The 18,945-nt window shown below is 32.5% G+C and overlaps 3 protein-coding genes across 3 annotated transcripts; all 3 read left to right on the top strand.

The window, feature by feature from the left end:
• Positions 1-108: 108 nt before the first annotated feature.
• LOC100807867 (26S proteasome regulatory subunit 6A homolog) lies at positions 109-5,004 on the top strand. The gene is made up of 10 exons (XM_003521640.4): positions 109-520; positions 635-751; positions 2,188-2,295; positions 2,548-2,739; positions 2,851-3,042; positions 3,434-3,552; positions 3,687-3,774; positions 4,207-4,326; positions 4,408-4,548; positions 4,815-5,004. Exons 1-10 carry the CDS (start codon positions 398-400, stop codon positions 4,890-4,892), a joined length of 1,278 nt encoding a protein of 425 aa, XP_003521688.1. The 5' UTR covers positions 109-397; the 3' UTR covers positions 4,893-5,004.
• Positions 5,005-6,564: 1,560 nt separating this feature from the next.
• LOC100807331 (E3 ubiquitin-protein ligase RFI2) lies at positions 6,565-12,350 on the top strand. Its single transcript, XM_003521639.5, has 6 exons — positions 6,565-7,017; positions 8,054-8,223; positions 9,070-9,128; positions 10,707-10,732; positions 10,823-11,207; positions 11,444-12,350. The coding sequence occupies exons 1-6, from the start codon at positions 6,876-6,878 to the stop codon at positions 11,913-11,915; spliced, it is 1,254 nt and encodes a 417-aa protein (XP_003521687.1). The 5' UTR covers positions 6,565-6,875; the 3' UTR covers positions 11,916-12,350.
• Positions 12,351-13,964: 1,614 nt separating this feature from the next.
• LOC100305556 (uncharacterized) lies at positions 13,965-15,257 on the top strand. The gene is given in 3 exon segments (NM_001250110.2): positions 13,965-14,029; positions 14,243-14,479; positions 14,887-15,257. Coding segments are annotated over 2 exon segments (375 nt in total). The 5' UTR covers positions 13,965-14,029; positions 14,243-14,249; the 3' UTR covers positions 15,032-15,257.
• The last annotated feature ends 3,688 nt before the right edge of the window (positions 15,258-18,945 follow it).

Genomic DNA, 18,945 nt, shown 5'->3' with positions numbered 1-18,945 from the left:
TCAAAATTAGACTTTTACTGTAATAACTAACTTAATTTATATTATATGAATCACTAAAAAGAACTCTAAATTTTTCTAATAATTATCTCTTCTAAAGTGAAACTTATTTTTCTAGTCATTATGTAATATACATGCATAATAAAAAAATCATTAATGTGTTTGAAATATTAATAGTTAATTAATTAATTTTCTTGTACACTACTTTATTCTTTTTTAAGTTAGTAAAATAGATCGTATAGCGCACTTTTTATTGGGCCTTTAACCGGCCCACAAGCTCTGTTTCAGAATATTAGGAATAAAAAAAAAAAAAAGCTGCGAGATTACCTCTCCAACAAGTTTGTGTTGTGTTGTGTGTGCATGAAAGGTTGAACCCCATTTTCCATTGACAATTGAACTGATGGCGAGCGCCATGTTAGGGGATGCTACCACGAGCTTTGAAGATGGTAAGTTGGCGTCTATGACCACCGATGACGTCGTCAGAGCCTCTCGTATTCTCGAAAACGATATTCGCATTCTCAAGGTCTCTTCTCTCTACTCCAATTTCACTCGCCATTACTTTTATTCGTTTATATTATAGCTCTTGATGAGTTTAAACATGATTTTGTAATGTTGAGTTGTTTTTTTGTGTTTGAAGGAAGAGGTGCAGAGATCGAATCGGGAATGGGAATCGTACAAGGAGAAGATACAAGATAATGAGGAGAAAGTTAAACTTAATAAGCAATTGCCCTACCTCGTTGGTAACATTGTTGAGGTTATTTAATTACTGCTCCTCCAATTTCTTCTGCTGCTTTTATGTTTTTTCTATCATGACATTGTTTAAACTTTGAAGTTGTTTTAAGTAGTGAGGGTGAATACAATTGGAATTTTTTAGATTCTATATTTGAACTTCTCATTTCCTTTTTTCAGTTCCAAGATATTTGTAAAATTATATACATATATAAACATTGATATAATATCCCTTCTACAAAAGGGTTTACGGGCAAAACTCCAAAGTTGATCAGTTGAAAAAAATTTGTTAGCTTTTGTGTGTTTTTCATCGTGGAATTTGAGGTATGCCATGGTTCATTTCGTAGCATTTGCTGCAATTGGCTTAATTAGGGGTCTGAGCTTGTTTGTATCTGAGTTGATTGATCTCTATATCGATCCACTAATATGCATTGAATAATGAGTGATTGAATTATGAGGCATGGACAATGTCGAATGTGGGGAGTTTTCTTGTTGGTGATTTAACTTACTTTTTTCTTAGGGATCAATCAATTTAGTCCTTGACATTAACAAAATAAAAAAATGGAAATCGTTAATCTATTTAGTCCTCCCGTTAGTTGGTGTCTTGTAACACCGTTGTAAAGATTAAGTTGGCACATGTGTGACATCCAACTAGGCACACACGCTTTCCGCGTGAAAGGGACTAAATTGGCTTAAAATTTGATGAACCGGTTTGACGAAATTGACCCCCTCTTCTCTATGCTTTGCCTATTTAAAAACCATTTTGTTCACCTTGGTCTCCACAGGACGCCGCTCTTCTCTTCCTCTACAACGAGAGCATAGAAAAAGTGTTTCTTTAAATTTTCCAATTCTGAAGGCATATATTTAAGGAATAGAAAAAATACAGTGGAATGCAGTGGAGTGTGAGGATTACGGCTACCGGAATGGAACAAAGCAATAAGCAAGTAATCACTTCTGCGTTAACTAGACTCAAAGCTCTGATCGGATATTTTGGGTTCATACCAGAGAACATAAACCCTAACCCGGAAAGGATAGAATTCTTAGGGATAACGGAACAATAGGGGGAATCCCAAAAGCAGGACGCAAATTAAAATCTTGAGCATAGAATTCTATTTCATTCCGGATTATGGTATATGTTCTTGAAAGTGAACCTGGAATATTCAATCGGAGCTTCGGGTTTGGTTAATGTGGAGAGATTGCTCACTTCTTGCTCTGTTCCAGTTCTGGTGCTCTAACCCTAGCACTCCATTGCATGCTGCTGTAGAATCTTTCGTTATTAGGGTTCATCCAATTTTTGGTCAATTTGACCACTCTTATGTGGCAGGCATGGGTTTATTCATGATTTACAATTTTATTGACCAAATTGACTGACCTCTACAATTTCAAGGACCTGTAGTGGTGATTCACTTGTTTTTTCATTCCCTAATGTTCCAAATTCTGACATGATATTTTTGTTTTCAGATATTGGAAATAAATCCAGAAGATGAAGCAGAAGAAGATGGTTCCAACATTGATCTTGACTCCCAAAGGAAAGGAAAATGTGTTGTGCTAAAGACATCTACTCGACAGGTGACAAAGCTGATAATTTAATTAAGATTGTTTCTTGTCTTCAATAGTTTTTTTTGAAACTGCAAAATGAATATTATTAAAACACAAGGATTAAACCACAAGATGTGATCTCATCCAGGAAAAGGAATTACTCTTATCTTTAATAGTGTCTTTGCATTTCTTTTGGATCCTTGGAAAAGCAAAATGGGTTTGGAGTTAGTTGGCAAAGAAAAGCCCTCAATATTAATAAATTATGTTTTCATTTGACTGTAGACAATCTTTCTTCCTGTTGTTGGGCTTGTTGACCCTGCCAAGTTAAAACCTGGTGATCTGGTTGGTGTTAACAAAGATAGTTACTTAGTCTTGGATGCCCTGCCTTCTGAGTATGATTCACGAGTTAAGGCCATGGAAGTTGATGAAAAGCCAACGGAGGACTACAATGACATTGGTGGTTTAGAGAAGCAGGTGCACTATAATTACCGACAATTTATCGATGCACTCTTTCTCTTTTTCTTATTTACAATTAGGTAACAGGGCTTCCGATGATGTGATCAATAACTTGGTCTTTGCCAACAGATCCAAGAATTAGTTGAAGCAATTGTTTTGCCAATGACCTGCAAGGAGCGGTTCCAAAAATTAGGAGTTCGTCCACCGAAGGGAGTGCTCTTATATGGACCTCCAGGAACTGGAAAAACACTAATTGCCCGTGCTTGTGCAGCACAAACAAATGCCACTTTTCTGAAGTTGGCAGGTCCACAGCTGGTCCAGGTATGACTCTTCCATTTTTACCCGTTTAATTTTCTTATCATGACTAGTAATTTCATTGTATCTTATTTTGAATTGTTGGCAATTTTAATTTACTGAATTTAGTGGGCAGATATTTTATTCATCAATCTTTTTCAGCTAATAGTTTTCTCGTGGTTTTTGTTGATCAAACTCATTGACTGTATGGAGATATCTTATTTTGTATTAAGTATATAAATATTGTTTAGTTCTAGTATCTGATGATTCCCTATCACTTCAACCCATCTAAATAGTCATAGTTTCTTACTATATTACATCTATACTATTGTTCTACTTGCGTTAGATGTTTGCATACATGTCTATGTGCTGCATCAGCATTTGGAATGGAGGAATAATCTAACCTGAAATTTTACAGATGTTTATAGGAGACGGAGCAAAACTTGTCCAGGATGCCTTTCAGCTGGCAAAAGAGAAGTCTCCATGCATTATATTTATAGATGAAATTGATGCAATTGGAACAAAGCGTTTCGATAGGTGTGAGGAAAATCAGGAATTTAGATCTACCTATTCATTATCCCTTCTTTTTTTTTGTATTGGGAAAGGGCTGGTTCTTGTTTCAATAATAGCAGTTTTGCAACCTTGTAATGTTTTTGGGTTGCTGATTGCAGTGAAGTAAGTGGAGACAGGGAGGTACAGCGAACAATGTTAGAATTGCTCAATCAGCTTGATGGTTTTAGTAGTGATGACCGGATTAAGGTTTGACTTCTATTCTTATCTGTGTCTCTTTTTTCTGATTGATGTGATAAACAGTGAGCTTAAAAAGATGTTTACTGTCTTTGGGGGTTATGCATACATATTAGAATATATCTTCTTGAAACCCATCCCTGGGGTTAGTCACGTAACTTATTTGTGTGCTGATGTATAACAACTCAAAAAGTGATTATTTATATAATTAGATTTATAAGTTAGAACAGTTTTTTGTGCTAAAGTTTTGCCACTGCAATCAGAACAATTGTCATCCTGAGGCAATTCTCTTCATTGTGAAAATTTTTCTTTTGTTGGAACACAGATTTCCACCTCAGTTATTGCTCAAAACAAACATACATGATGTTGACACAAAAATGTGTTAGATTTTTATTCAGTTAGAAATTAGGTGATTGAAATGCCATTTTCACTTGTAAATTACAGGTGATTGCAGCAACAAACCGTGCTGACATTCTTGATCCTGCCCTTATGCGTTCTGGTCGATTGGATCGAAAAATTGAGTTCCCACACCCAACTGAAGAAGCAAGAGCCCGAATTCTACAGGTTTGGTATCTTCAAATTTTATTTGCTGACATTTTTTCTCTGACAGAACTTTTGCTTATGTTTTTCACATTAATATCATAGATCCATTCTCGGAAAATGAATGTTCACCCCGATGTCAACTTTGAAGAATTAGCTCGGTCCACAGATGATTTCAATGCAGCACAACTTAAAGCTGTCTGTGTTGAGGCTGGCATGTTGGCCCTTCGCCGTGATGCAACTGAGGTTTGCTTTCTTCTAGATATGCAACAACTAAATAATTAAAATATCATGACTAATCTAGCTTTAAATTACTGGATTGTCATTTCTGTTTGGATCTTTCTTTCTGTTTTCTGTTAACATGCTTTCTTTTATTCCAAAAATGATGTAAATTGCTTTCGTAATTTTCTGGTGCAATTCAATGCCAAAGCTTTGGACCGTGTTAAAATTTGTAACATGAATCTGTCTGCTTATGTGAAAAATTATTAAGAATGATTTTTGTCCAATTGCAGGTGAACCATGAGGACTTTAATGAAGGCATCATCCAAGTCCAAGCAAAGAAGAAAGCAAGCTTGAATTATTATGCATAGGCACTCAACGCAAGGAAAAACGAGCATTGAAGTTTGACTTGTTTGCTAGATTGATCTTACTCGAATCATATGTAACATACAGCTTGCTAATTTAAGATCATCTTTTAAAACAGTATTCTGGTTGCAAATTTCTTAGATGCAGCTTTATATATGTTTTATTTGCTTATGTTTTGAAATTCATCGTGTTAGAAATTTTTTAATATTATCTTTGATTTCTGCCGATAAAAAAAATTTCAAGTTGGTCAGGTTGTGAGTATTGACTAATTCAAGCCGATTGGCTAATCCCCATGTCATAGACTAATTGAAAAATTGATTAATTTTGCATTTGCGAATGACCAATCTCAATATTATATTACCCAGTACAATAAATAGATTGACCATTTAGTCCCCTCCCCCAGTCCCTCACAATTAGCCTCCCATCACCCATGTCTCGTGCCCTAGTACACGAAAAAATAAATTTGTGTATAGGATATGCCACCAATAAAGTTATTTTAATTTACACCTCAGATTTCACTTAAAGAATAACTTTATAAGATTTTAATTTGTGTAGAATTTTTTATGCGAGAATACATTAGTCTTATGCATTATGAGTATTTTTATTTTTCTAATTTAAAATCTTATTTGACCAATGGTAAAGAAATATATTTATTGATTTGACTACATAGCATTTTATTTTTTTAATAATAAACTCAATTCTTTTTAAACAAATTATATTTAACAAAAATAATAAATATATTATAGTCAACTAATAAAACGGTCAAATATTAGTAAATATAGTATTTAATATTGTTGGGCACTCAAATTTACTAATAATATACTAACTATAATTATTATTAAACATTATATATAATTTACTTAAATAATATTATTAAATATTATATTTATGAAATAAAATGTTTAATAAATATAACAACTGTCTGGCTAGTCTGGTTTAATTGGGTGGCATTACTGGGTCTGAGTTTGAGACAACACACCCAATCCCTAAATCCTTTCAATTCCAATTTATTCAACAACATAACAACTATAATATATGACCGCGAACGATTTTCATGTAAATTTCCTTGGACCAATAGTTATTATGCATCGTGAGATTAGTTTTGACCTAATAGGTTGTGGAATACTTACAGTGTGTGTCCAAAAAAAATAAATCCACTGAACATGTTTAGAGAATAAAAATAGTTACCGATCATATTGATATAAATAATAATAATTTGTATTTCTTAATCAAATAATTTATAGTTTGAATATAGATGGATTCTTGAATCTGAAATAAATTATATTAAAGAAAAATATTTACTTTATATATATTGATATGATCATCACTTTTAACCAGATCTATTTCATATAAATATTATATTCAATGGGAAAAAAAAAAGACAATACCTATTATTCATGTCCTAGTTTGTTTGTCTTTAAAACAACCATATGATATGAATATCAATAAATAAAAAATGATAGTAATATGTTTTATTTTTTCATAAATGCACGACTTACAATTCTAGTATACAATAAATAGAAACATGGTACAAACGCGTGAGTCACGTAGAAAGAAAAGGAAAGATGAAATACGGGTTCAACCATAATTAAATGGAATTGGAACAGAAAGAAAGTAAAAAATGGATCAAATCCGTAGACGTTACTAGCTTTGTTTGGACAACAGTTTTCGCGAGTCCAACTACATCATCTAACGGTCCAAATTTAAGACAAACAAAAAAGTAAGAAAAACAAGAGAAAGAGATTTTTGCTTTGCTACCATCCCAATCTCAATCTCATTCATTCCTCCAACTCCAAACCTTCTTCCCCCCCCCTCTCTCTCTCTCTCTACTGAACAAAAAGAAAAAGTGAGAGTTCAGAATTTTTAAATCTCACCTATTTAACTACCTCGCATAAAAATTCACGTAACATTCTCTTCTGTGTCCTAATCGGAACTCGCACAAATTTTGTTATAGTGATGTGATGTCATTCTAGGGTTTTTGAATTGCGATGGGTCTGGGAAACGATGACGATGACGGAGACACGCACAAGTCCTTCGGTTCAGTGCCTTGTTCGATTTGCCTCGAGGCTGTTACCGATAACGGTGATCGATCCTGGGCCAAGCTTCAATGCGGACATCAATTTCATCTCGGTATCTATTGATTAGATTGTTTCAATTTGACGCCGTTGTAATTGTTGGATTGGACATTGAGCAATCGAGATCTGAGTTGTTTTTTTTCTAACGAACAATAGGATTCAGGAACGCTTATTTTGTGATGATGATGATATGCTTGCAATTGTGGCAACGATGTTACTGGATTAATCTTCTTTTATGTATATGATTTGCATGATAGTATGTTTTTCTGCTGGAGTGGTGGTATTTTATTTTTGACGATTTTGTTTGGAATAAGCTTGATGGTGCTTATTTGATTCAGCTGTATGTAGTGAATCGAATTCAATATCTGAAAACAGGTTCCTCTGTTGATGGAGAGGGGTGGAGCTGATATATAAGAGGGAGAGGGAGAAGGAGAGAGTGCTTTGTGTTTTATTATTATTTTGTAAAGAGCAACGGGGAACGCTTACGTAGATAGTTCCTCTTATTTTTCACATTCAATAATTCTTTGTTCCTCTGGTTGAAATATGGCAGTGGATGTCGAATAGTGATTTTATGAATTTCCACGGATAAGAATTCCTCGAATTTCATCATTCTTGTTAAACTGTCCGAAGCTAACTCTTTTGGAAGACATTTAATAGTCCTCAACTTGGTTGAAGAAGACTTGTCTAAATTAGGCTAATTAAATTATATGTCATCCATTAGTATTATTAGAAGTTATCATATACAACATTGCTAATTCTCAGCCCAAAAAAATGATAGATTGGTTTTGATGAGCTGGGAAAATCTTATAGGTTCATCAAAGTGTCTTTCCTGTGTCTTAAACCTATGGCCACACAAACCATCCTCGCTCCCAACAACCTTGTTCTATGCAGAAAAGTGAGAATGAAAAATTCCTGGTTTATACTAGTACTTTAATTCACAACACTTGTTTATATGACTACATGTACTTTTAATGCAATATTGCTTGGTTTCATGTTTTACTGGAATCAATTTTATAATAAGTTGATAGCTGCATCTGCATGGCATCGTGTCATATTGCTATCCTTCTTATTATATTCTTTATATTGTTCAGATTGCATTGGCTCAGCCTTCAATATAAAGGGGGCAATGCAGTGCCCCAATTGTCGTAAGATTGAAAAAGGTCAGTGGCTTTATGCTAATGGTTGCCGATCATATCCAGAATTTAGCATGGATGAATGGACACATGATGAGGATCTATATGATGTTAGCTACTCTGAAATGGTAATAGTCACATGACCTTATAATTGTTTTTGCCATTTTGTTTCTCTAGTACATCATAAGTATGTGTTTGCATTGGTTTATTTTATAATCAGCCTTAAATTTAACAGTGCAAAATAGGTGGGTTGCTATTTCTGAACTTGACCAGTACATAACATAACAACTATCAGTCCTAAATGTTGTTTGTATTAATCAGTGCTATCGAGTACTGCTGTCCAAATGAAAGATATGACCCTAGAGGGACATTAATCCCATTTCACCCTAACATGTACAAACTATATTTGATCTTCTGCTGATGCTGAGTAACTTTAAATTGCAAACTAATCTTAAGTGAAATTAGTAGCTTATTTTTATACATATGTACGATTATAAAACTGTAAACATGTATTTTGCTGAATTTTGTCAAAAAGGTTTTACCCAGAAATAGTTGTTTTAGGACAATATATGCCTTCTCCAGCAGTATTATTCATATCATATTGTATGAGAAGTACACACGAGAAGGGAAGGAAAAACTACTTTCTAGATTGAAGCTAAACTGGATGTTGTGTACTAGCCACTTAAAAATTAAAGCATTTCAATATCTTTGACCTATTTTGAAGTTTAACTCCCTCTCCTGCTTTTATTTGCCTTCTGCATTCCTATACCTTTGTCAATCTTCCAAATGTACAACTAATCCCTATTGGTGTGCTATTTTCTTCCATTATTATTTACAGCGCAATATTCTAGCCGATATCCCGTTTATTAATATACAAGTAGTTGGAAATTATCTCATTCTTTTCCATTTGTATGCGGATAGAATATTCCACTTACCATGTTAACTAAACTTTAATTTCCAAATGCTTTCTGCAGTCCTTTGGAGTTCACTGGTGCCCTTTTGGTAACTTGACCCGGCTTCCTTCATCTTTCGAGTAAGCTTATAGTAATACACTTGAATATACATACTAACCAATCTATGTCCAAATTCCTATTTATGATATTCCTTTGTTCTTTAAAGTGTCTTGCCCCTGAAAAAACATGCATATGGATTTTTGTGAAGGCTGTTTCTAAGATACAATTGGTACTCTCAGTGTTACTAATACCACTTTATTTGTTTTTAGGTCCTACATGTTATAAAAAGTCAACTACGGTATGTTTAACTTGGAACCAAATCAGGTTAATAAAGTCAAATGTGGTTCAAGTATTAATGCCATCTTGACAAAAGTGGGAAACAAGTATTAATGCCATCTCTAATTTGGGCTATATTATAGAATAAGATTTTTGGGAAATAAGAGAAGAAAAAGTGGGAAAAACAAATGGATATCTTGACTCTTGACAAAAGTATCAAGAATTTAAAGGCAGTAGCTCAAAAGTTAGTTTATAAGTCGCTCCATAAAGTCTTTGTATTCAAATAAGACTTTAACTTCCAATTGATTTAGGACAGGACCTCCCACATTCTCTTGTATAAGCCATACCATACTTGGGAATTAGAAATAACAGACCAGTGTAGTTTTGTTGGGAACTGCCAAAATTTCTGGTGAAGTTGAAGAGTTGTGTACTTATCGCTATTGAATTTTTCTCATTGTACACATTGTGACATCATACTTATAATACGTTAAAAGATAATTAATTTTGGAAAAACTACAAATAGAAATTCTTGATAATATTTCAAGTTAAATTCTAATATTTAAGCATATTCATGTACCCAAGAAAAAGGTTTAAGGATGTATCTTTTTTTTTATCCGTAGGAATTGAACACAGTACCAAGGGATTTACAACACACGCACACCTTGCTTAACCAACCAAGCTAGACACCCTTGGTGTTTAAGGATGTATCTTATACCTCTTGGGTGTAATTCTCCTTTTCTTGTTATGAAATATCTTATGCTATTAAGTAAAACAAAAAATTAGTCTATCCATGTACTAAATGATGCTGGTTTTGGTTTATATTTCCCTAGCATTTTACCTGTTCCTAGTCATTTATAATCTATAACAATAACAAAGGGATACCCCCATTTGGTCTACAAATTTTGTTAGACTACTTTACCCTTTAACTGCTTTCCAAACCACTCACTATTCTATTTCAAACTTTCATGTCAAATTGACTATATATTAAATTGTTAAAACAAATCAAATTTAATACTTTTTCAAAATAAAAAATGCAGACAGACAGCAGTTACAGCACTGTGTGCCTGTCTTTCCGCTAGTTTCCAACTTAATATTTGTTTAGATTTTAGAATGTTACTTTGGGGTTTCAAAACTGATTCCAGTTCTGTAACTGTTGTGGAGCAAAATCATGGTCTCTGTCAGACATATTGAAATGGAAGATTGGTTGTGATTGTATTATTATGTTGCTATTATGGAGGATTGGGGGGAGCAGGTTTTTGGTAATAATGGTGTTTGGAAGTGTTGTGCTGGCTGGCTGGCTGGCAATGCATGTACTCCCCCCCACCCCCAAAAAAATACTTTTTAATGAGATTGTAACTCATTCTGTTTTTTTATTTTTCCAGGGAAGGGGATTTTTCTTCAATTGCATGTAAGATTCTTTTTCCTGCACACTAGCCTCGTTTTCATCCAACTTACATTTGACTGTATTTGTTATCTCCACTTGAATTTTGAGATGCAGATCATGATATGCTGGGACAACAGGCTATATTTGCAGAACATACAGCTGTATCATCTGCTAGTCATCCTTGCCCGTATATTGCCTACTTTGGACCAATACATCCCTCCACCTCCAATTCTGGCTTAACTGTTTCCGAAGCTTCTAATTTCAACCACTGGAATGGTCCACCTGTACCTGGTGACATGCCAACCTCCTACACATTTCCTGCAGTGGATCTTCATTATCACAGTTGGGAACACAATTCCTCTCATTTCTCTTCTGCCAACAGCCGTCTAGGCACCTCAGAACAGACCTCAGTATCACCTGGTAGTCAAAGGCCTGCCCGGGGTGGTTCAGATGTCCCTAGATCCGGGTCTTTTATGCATCCCTTCCTTGTTGGTCACAGGTGCCTCTTTGTACCTTACTAGGATGCTTTAGTATTTGTGGAAGTTAGTATATTGCTCAAGCCTCAAATGTATAGGCTCACATTGTTGTATGCTGTCAAATACGTAAAGAAATTGGGCTAAATACTTAAATTCAATTGCTAGATTGTAAACGACCTAATTAGGCATTTTTTGCTAGCTGTTGGAAATTTGGTAAGGTCATTCATTAGGTTAACATCTGACTCGTGTAATTCTGCAGTTCTGCTGCTAGGGCTGGGAACTCTGTTGCATCTTCAATGATCCCTCCTTATCCAGGCAGCAATGCTCGGGCCCGTGATAGAGTCCAAGCTCTTCAAGCATATTATCAACCTCAGCTACCTCATAATTCTGCCACAATACGGACACCTGTTGCTTCTAGCACTCGAAGATCCAGTAGTCATAGTGGGTCAGTTCAATTAGCACCAGTGGCCTCGTCACCAGACCGAAGTGCTGGCTTCGTATATATTCCATCAGGTTCTTCAGGACACAATTTTCAGGAAGAAACCCATCTGCCAAGTCGATTCCATGCTAGGGAAAGAGAGCACTTGCCTTCATTGCCATTAAACCATGTTGGTAGAGAATCAAGTTGGCGAGCATACCACCAGACTGCCAGTGTGTCAGACCCAAGTATCAGATCCAGCAGCTTTCGATTAAGGCACGAATCCGACAGAATGCCTTCACAAAATCGGTGATATACTTGTTTTATGTCAAACTACAGTTATTGTCGAAAATCAAAATTTATGTATGCTTGAGAAACGTTACATAATGCTTTTAGCCTGGCTGGCATGTTATGACAGACTTTATACTCTGGCTGGCCTTGGAATTCATCTTTCGGGCAGCCATGTGGCAGTGTGATGGACATTGGTCTCCTCTAGTTTCTTTGCCTTGGAGGGCATAAAATAAGATCGTATCTAGTTGGGAAAATCAGGTTTGGGAAGAAATACTGGTGCATTGTCATCTCAAGTGATAAATTAGTGGATGAGAGCATGTGTCGTTGTTGGATTTATTGTAGTGGGTAAATTATTTACTTTGACATCGATGCTCATGCAAATGCTGTGTATCGAGAATATGCTTAATCTTACCACTGCTCAGTGGCAATGTGATTATAGACTACTATTATTGTGCAAGAGCTGACCCCAGTGATTCTAAACTTGCTTAGTTTAGGATAATTTCAAGGCTGATTTAACGAAATAATCTTTAATTTTTTTATTCGTAGGAATTATTCACGATATTACAAGATTTATAATATATCATAGTTAGTTATAATATTCATATATCATATTTAACTAACTGAGTTAGTCTTCTTAATAAAATAATATTTAGTTAAGTAGTTATATATATGATGATAAAATATAATAACATAATTATTTACCAAAACACAAACATAACTACGGGATAATATGGTGACTATCCCTACTAGGTAAAATAAAGGGTGGTTAAATGAATTTTTTCTTGACGAGTGTCAAGTTTAAAATTTTAGTCTTTTTATAGATTTTTTTTATCTATTTTTAATCTCAAGTTTATTTTTATTGTTTATAATTAGTCTTTATAAGATTAAACTTCTACTCTGTTATGGTTCATTTTTAGTCTCTCTTAGAAATTAATTATTAGTGATAAAATAAGTGAACGATTAAAAATGAGTAAAAACCTTGAGAGTTGGGAGATTAAAATTTAAAGATTTAAATATATTTTTTATTCATGTAATTTAATTTTTTTTTTCTAATTCTCGTTCTTAAAAAAATCTCTTTGCTGTTTGCAAAATGTTTTTATCATGTTTTTTATCTTTAAAATACTTTAGATAATATTTTAAATAGTAAAAAAATACTTTAAATAATAAAAAAGTGCTATTTAAAGTGTTTTAAGAATAAAAAATAAAAAAATATAATTTATAGAAACTAAAATGATTAAAATCGTAAAATCAAAAATTTAAAAAGCATTAAATTACAATAACAAAAATTATATTTAAACTAAATTTAAAATCTGAAATTTGACGAGACTACAAAATTTATTTAACCTTAAATCAAAATAATGTTGATTAATATTTGGATAATTCGATTAAACATAAAAGCCACTAATTATCTGATCTTTTTTTCCGACCATTTTGCAACTATAATTCATATTTTGATATTTAAAAATTGGAATGTCTTATATTTCAAAACTGGATAATTGGTCATATTTCATATTGCAAATATATTATTGGTATAAATAAGGGTTGGCCCAAAAATAAGGTTATTAAAACTCAATTTTAGATCTATGATTAAAAATTATTTGCTATTATCTTTGTTAAACAAAATGTGATGATAAATAGCCACTCTTATTTAAAAAAAAAAAAAAGACTTTCTCAAAGTTTGTTTTAAGTTCATTCGTTCTTGACTGGTTTGGGTAAAAATAGGAACATAAGAAATAATATAATATAAAAAATATATTATCTTTCATTTTTTAGACTCATTATCTTACAAAAAATTTACAAATTTAGTTTAAAGAAAATATTTTTATTTTTAAAAACATAACTTCATTTTCTTATGTTTTAGATTTTTTTTTAAGAAAATCATAAATAATCTCTCTCAATTTTTTTTTTGTCAAGCTTATTATGAAAAATAAAAGGTAAATATTCTATAAAAAATTGTTTGAAAAAAAAAAAGAACAATACAAAACGGAGCGTTTTATGTTATTAGAAGAAAACCTGAGCATGCCTATGGAATCCATCGTATAAAACCTCAAATCTAAACCCTAAAATTCCCACCGCCGTTCTCATCTCTCTTCCCAGTTCTCACCTCACCGCTGCATCTTCACGTCGTCTCTAACGGTAATACCCTTTCATCCTCTATGCATCTTCTTCTTCTTCTATTTCGCCAAAAACAAAGGCAAATTAGGGTTTTCACCGTATTTTATTCCCTTTTCCAATTACTTAAGATATTTGAAGGTTTCACTACTTATTGACTCGATTTTCAAAATCGATTCCCATTAAAGTTCAATTAACGACGTGTTAAATCGCATAAGCATCTTCGTGTTGTTGCAGAGGGAAAATGAGTCGAGGAGGTGCAGCAGCAGCGAAGGGAAAGAAGAAGGGTGCTACATTCACCATTGACTGTGCAAAGCCAGTAGAAGACAAGATCATGGACATTGCTTCTCTCGAGAAGTTTCTTCAAGAGAGGATCAAGGTTGGTGGCAAAGCTGGTGCTCTTGGTGACTCTGTTACCGTTACACGTGAGAAGACTAAGATTATTCTCACCTCTGACTGTAACTTTTCCAAACGGTATTCTTCTTTCTGCTTATTGCTCTATGTAGAATGCTTGGCAATAGGTTGCTTATGTATGCAAACTATGATAACAAAAGATCTTAAAATTGTGATTGTGTTTATGGTTGTGGTTGTTGCGGTATGCCATCAAATACGGTTGTCTTTTAAATTCACAACGTCTGATCAGTGTTTAGGACTTGGATTTAGGCCCTGTTAGGATAAAGTTCTCTTTGAGCAGGATAAGGAAATAACAAGTTAAAATGAATTGAGTTTTTCTCATAAGCTAAAATCGATTTATGTACTTAATCCGTTGAACTATTCTAGAAGCTAAGATGCATAATGGGAGAAATTCAATGTATTTTGCGTTTTTATTTTGATATGCGTGAAGTAAGGGTGCAAGTGTTTAACTGCTCGTATGGTTCCAGGTATTTGAAGTACTTGACGAAGAAGTACTTGAAGAAACACAATGTGCGAGACTGGCTCAGAGTGATTGCTTCAAACAAGGATAGAAGTGTTTACGAACTGAGGTACTTCAACATTGCTGAGAATGAGGGAGAGGAAGAAGATTAGTTGTCTGATAGCCTTATTTGCTTAAGTGTTTTGTTTACCCTTTTCCTATACCTAGCTTCCTTTTTGGCAAATATTGCTTGAGATACGATGCTTTGTTTTGATCGGTTGCAATTTAACGGTTTTGATCATTTAAGAATTGCGGTACTATTGGTGTTGAATTGGGAACAGAGTTTACAAATTATTCTCTGTTGTTTCAGTTTTTAAATTGCATTATGTTTCTTTCAACAATCTCGACTAATTTGCCTTTGCCTACCTCCTCCTGCTCCCTATCTTTCATTCCTAATTAAATTGTTTGGCCAATGACCATTTGCAGTGGGGGAATGATTTATTTTATATAGTACTGTTTCTCGGTTGGGTAAATTTTCCCGTTGATAAAAATTATTTTAGCTGTGGGTAGAATTGACTTTGGGAAAAATGAAAACTTTTAACTTTTCTGTCGTTGGATAGAATTGATTTTGGGTGAGACTCCCAAACCATATCACTCTAGAAATAATTTTACTTTTATAACCTAAATTTTTTTATTTAACTCGCTTGTAAAATATCATACGTAAACAGTAAACACAACTATTATTTTATAATGTTCTATTAAAATCTATGTTAATCGGGATTTTAATTGCTTCAAGACGGAAAACATGTTTTCTTATGCAACTGATATAACACTTGCTTCAAGACTTGAACTCTCGTCTAAGACTTTTTTGCAGTGTGCTGGGTAAGTGGTCGGAATAGAAATAGTACCACCATCCTTGAATAGAGTTTCAAGAAATTTGTTTGTCTTTTTTATAAAATTTTTAAAAAATTGTCTCTTCATTAAATTTTTTATCTGAGATATCCTTAATTACTTTACATATTTTGTTAGTCAATGAGCAACATTAATTAAATTAATCAACTTGATTATCGTGAATTAGTTAAAAGGTTGTTATATGTTGGGGGCAATGGAGGCAGAGTTAGTAGTTTTCAAAGTGTGATTGACTTCTAGCACCATGACACTTCCTAGTGTGGTCATTGTAATTTGTAATTGCCGTCTGCATATAATTTCTTCTATGGCTGGCTGGCCCTATTGATTGTGTTTTACGTATTCATTACTACATTCGTATAAATGTAATATTAGAGTCTTGAGATTATTTTAGTGGAATTAAGTTCTGCCACAGGATAATGTGTTGATTGGATTGATTATTATCCATGCACCAAGTTTTTTAGTCCTAAGATTCATGAATATAAAGCAGCATGAATAGAATTGGATTACGGACCAGTCCCACTCGCACCACACCATCTTATGTAGGTCCCAGATTCTTACTCGTGCCTACGAGTAAATATTAAGTGTGTATTTGAATTGACAATGAATAAAATTAATTTTATACAATTGATTATTATCATAATTGATTATGAAGTAAGTAATTTTCGTTTAGATAACGGATATTATAAAAAGTGATTTTTTTTAGAGAATATTATTCACTCTCAAAATATATATATATTATTTTGATACTTTGAATCAAAAAAATTTATGGTATAATGATCAAAATAGGCTTTAATATCTATATACAGTTTTTATATATAATTAGATTTACTATATTTTAAAACAATAAACATATGCTTGAAGGCATTGATATGATGGTTATTTTAATATGATTTATCACACTATTAAGGATATAAGTGTGAGGGAAAATTAGATAAAATAAATTCAAAATTAAATAAATATAGCAATATTTTTAATGATATTTTTATTTTTTTTAGATCTAATTATATTTGAAATCAATAAATAAATAAATAATAAACATATACACGAGGATAGTGAAGTGAGGATAAATTAGTCTAAATTCAAATAGAATCAATTTTGGTAGAAATGGAAGCTGCTCATACTTTCTTCAACTCTACCATAATTTTTTTTTTATCAAAATTGATTTTATCATAATTTTGAAAATAATTTAAACATGTGCAGATCAAAATCAAGATTGATCCACCTTTACCATGGTCTATCATAATTTTGGATGTTATCCAAACACACACCAAGTCCCATGATATTTACACCCCTCTTTTTTTTCTTCTGGCCCCAGTTTTTTTTTATTATATTTTCAAAATATTCCTTCTGTCTCTCACCTTACACCTCTCATCTTATAAATATTAGTTCTGTTTAACCTTGTTAATTTATTGGTATAGAGTATAGACCTTTTCAACAATATACGACAAATTTCCTATATTAACTAATAATTAATTAATATTTTTAGTTATTTCGTGTTGAAAAGTAATTCTACTAATATTTTTTAAACTCGTTTTAAAATATCATTCTCTGAAAGCAAATTAAAATTAAAAAAAAGAAGGATTATGTCTACCTACATGTAATACATTGAAGTTCACTTTTGTTTTTCCTTCAAAGAGCTAACTATCATTTGAAACAAAAAATCTTTTGCTTTTTTCAAAGCTTATAGTAACTTAGAGATTGATCTTTTAGATAATGAAAAATATAAAAGCAATTCCTTAGTTTAGTCTAGAATCTTCTTTAAAGTCAAGTAATCACCAAGACATTTTGTGTTCAAGTTTATATTAGATAGATAGTTGGATAGAATACTGAGTATTTATTCGGCCCCATAAGAAAATGGAATGACCTATCACATAGGTATTTGTAGCCATATATTCATTCGATCCTATCAAAAACTGATAATCACACTTAACAATAATCATTTTCACTTAAGCCTGATTAGAGGACTTATTATGTAGATGATAATCAGCACATTCTGATCTAAGGTCTAAGACTCAGTTAGTATAAAAATGATAGAATCTCCCAATAAAGACCATTGTTAATATAATATACATTTATTATTGCATTTATGGCTTTGAATTAAACTCTTAAAATGTCTTTTGTATCTATCTTCTTTTGAACTAGAGCATTCGGTAAAGAGCGAGGAAGAGAAAAAAGGAAGTGAAGATCCTTTGGTGTAAGAAGTAGCCTTCAATCAACTTATGACAGAATCACAGGAACATGATTTATTTTCAATATTAACATATTAAGAGGCAAGTGCAAGATAAGAATTTATTTTTGATATTTTTCTGTCTGTGTAAAGATTTTACAAATTTATTAAATAAACTAAAAACTTGGTATTAAAATTTTATTTCATCCTCTGCAAACATGAGATTATGTCTGTACGTTATGCAATTACTTCGTAGACAGTAGGGGGACTCATCCTTTGGCCACTGACTTACTTCAGCGTGCCCTAATCAGTACTCTCAATCCAAAATGTTTAATCTGAGACCCATAAAGACACAGCCAGATTTGTCTTCCTTTCTTTCTCTAAGTTTAATAACTTGATATTTGTGCATTGCGTGTTCAAGACTTCAAATGACACTTCGCATTAAAAACGAGCAGTGTTAGTAAGTACTACTACTTTTTAAGACATTCATTCGAAATTTATAAAGTGGCGAATCAATAAATTGAGTATACGTTTGGATTAGGTGGTTAAAATTGATTTTAAATGAAATTAATTTTATAAAATTTATTTTGGTTTAAATTTATTTTAAAGTAATATGATTTATGTTTGAGTGTTTTTATTATAAAATTAAGTTAAAAGTAAAATTTAATATAAAATTTTGGATCAAACATAAAATTTACTTAAAATTGTTTTAACTCAAAATTAATTATATACTCATGATCAATTTTGAACTATTTTCTAACATATAATTAAATATGTTAAATTTATTCAAAATTAATTATAAACTCAAAATAAACACCTAAAATCAAATACGCAATAATATGAGATTTATGTATAGTTTGATACACTGAAATCAAATGAAATGAAAAAGAAAATATTTAAACTAGTAGTAAGATGCTGAGACCTACTGAACTTTTCACCAACTGAACTTTTCACCAAAATGACCATAAACTGTCGTGTATTTGGTTTCATACAAATTTTCTAAAATCAAGT

Source organism: Glycine max, chromosome 3 (assembly GCF_000004515.6).
Source record: "Glycine max cultivar Williams 82 chromosome 3, Glycine_max_v4.0, whole genome shotgun sequence".
Classification (NCBI taxonomy): domain Eukaryota; kingdom Viridiplantae; phylum Streptophyta; class Magnoliopsida; order Fabales; family Fabaceae; genus Glycine; species Glycine max.
The sequence above is the reverse complement of the archived record's forward strand: the minus strand, read 5'-3'. Positions and strand labels throughout refer to the sequence as shown.

Bases quoted from the DNA above. Each gene is read 5' to 3' on its own strand.
- LOC100807867 (XM_003521640.4), top strand. From the start codon at position 398: ATGGCGAGCGCCATGTTAGGGGATGCTACCACGAGCTTTGAAGATGGT. The intron at 3,553-3,686 runs GTGTGAGGAAAA...TGCTGATTGCAG, and splicing joins GGAACAAAGCGTTTCGATAG to TGAAGTAAGTGGAGACAGGG. The intron at 3,775-4,206 runs GTTTGACTTCTA...TGTAAATTACAG, and splicing joins GTAGTGATGACCGGATTAAG to GTGATTGCAGCAACAAACCG.
- LOC100807331 (XM_003521639.5), top strand. From the start codon at position 6,876: ATGGGTCTGGGAAACGATGACGATGACGGAGACACGCACAAGTCCTTC. The intron at 9,129-10,706 runs GTAAGCTTATAG...TTATTTTTCCAG, and splicing joins CGGCTTCCTTCATCTTTCGA to GGAAGGGGATTTTTCTTCAA. The intron at 10,733-10,822 runs GTAAGATTCTTT...TTTGAGATGCAG, and splicing joins GGATTTTTCTTCAATTGCAT to ATCATGATATGCTGGGACAA.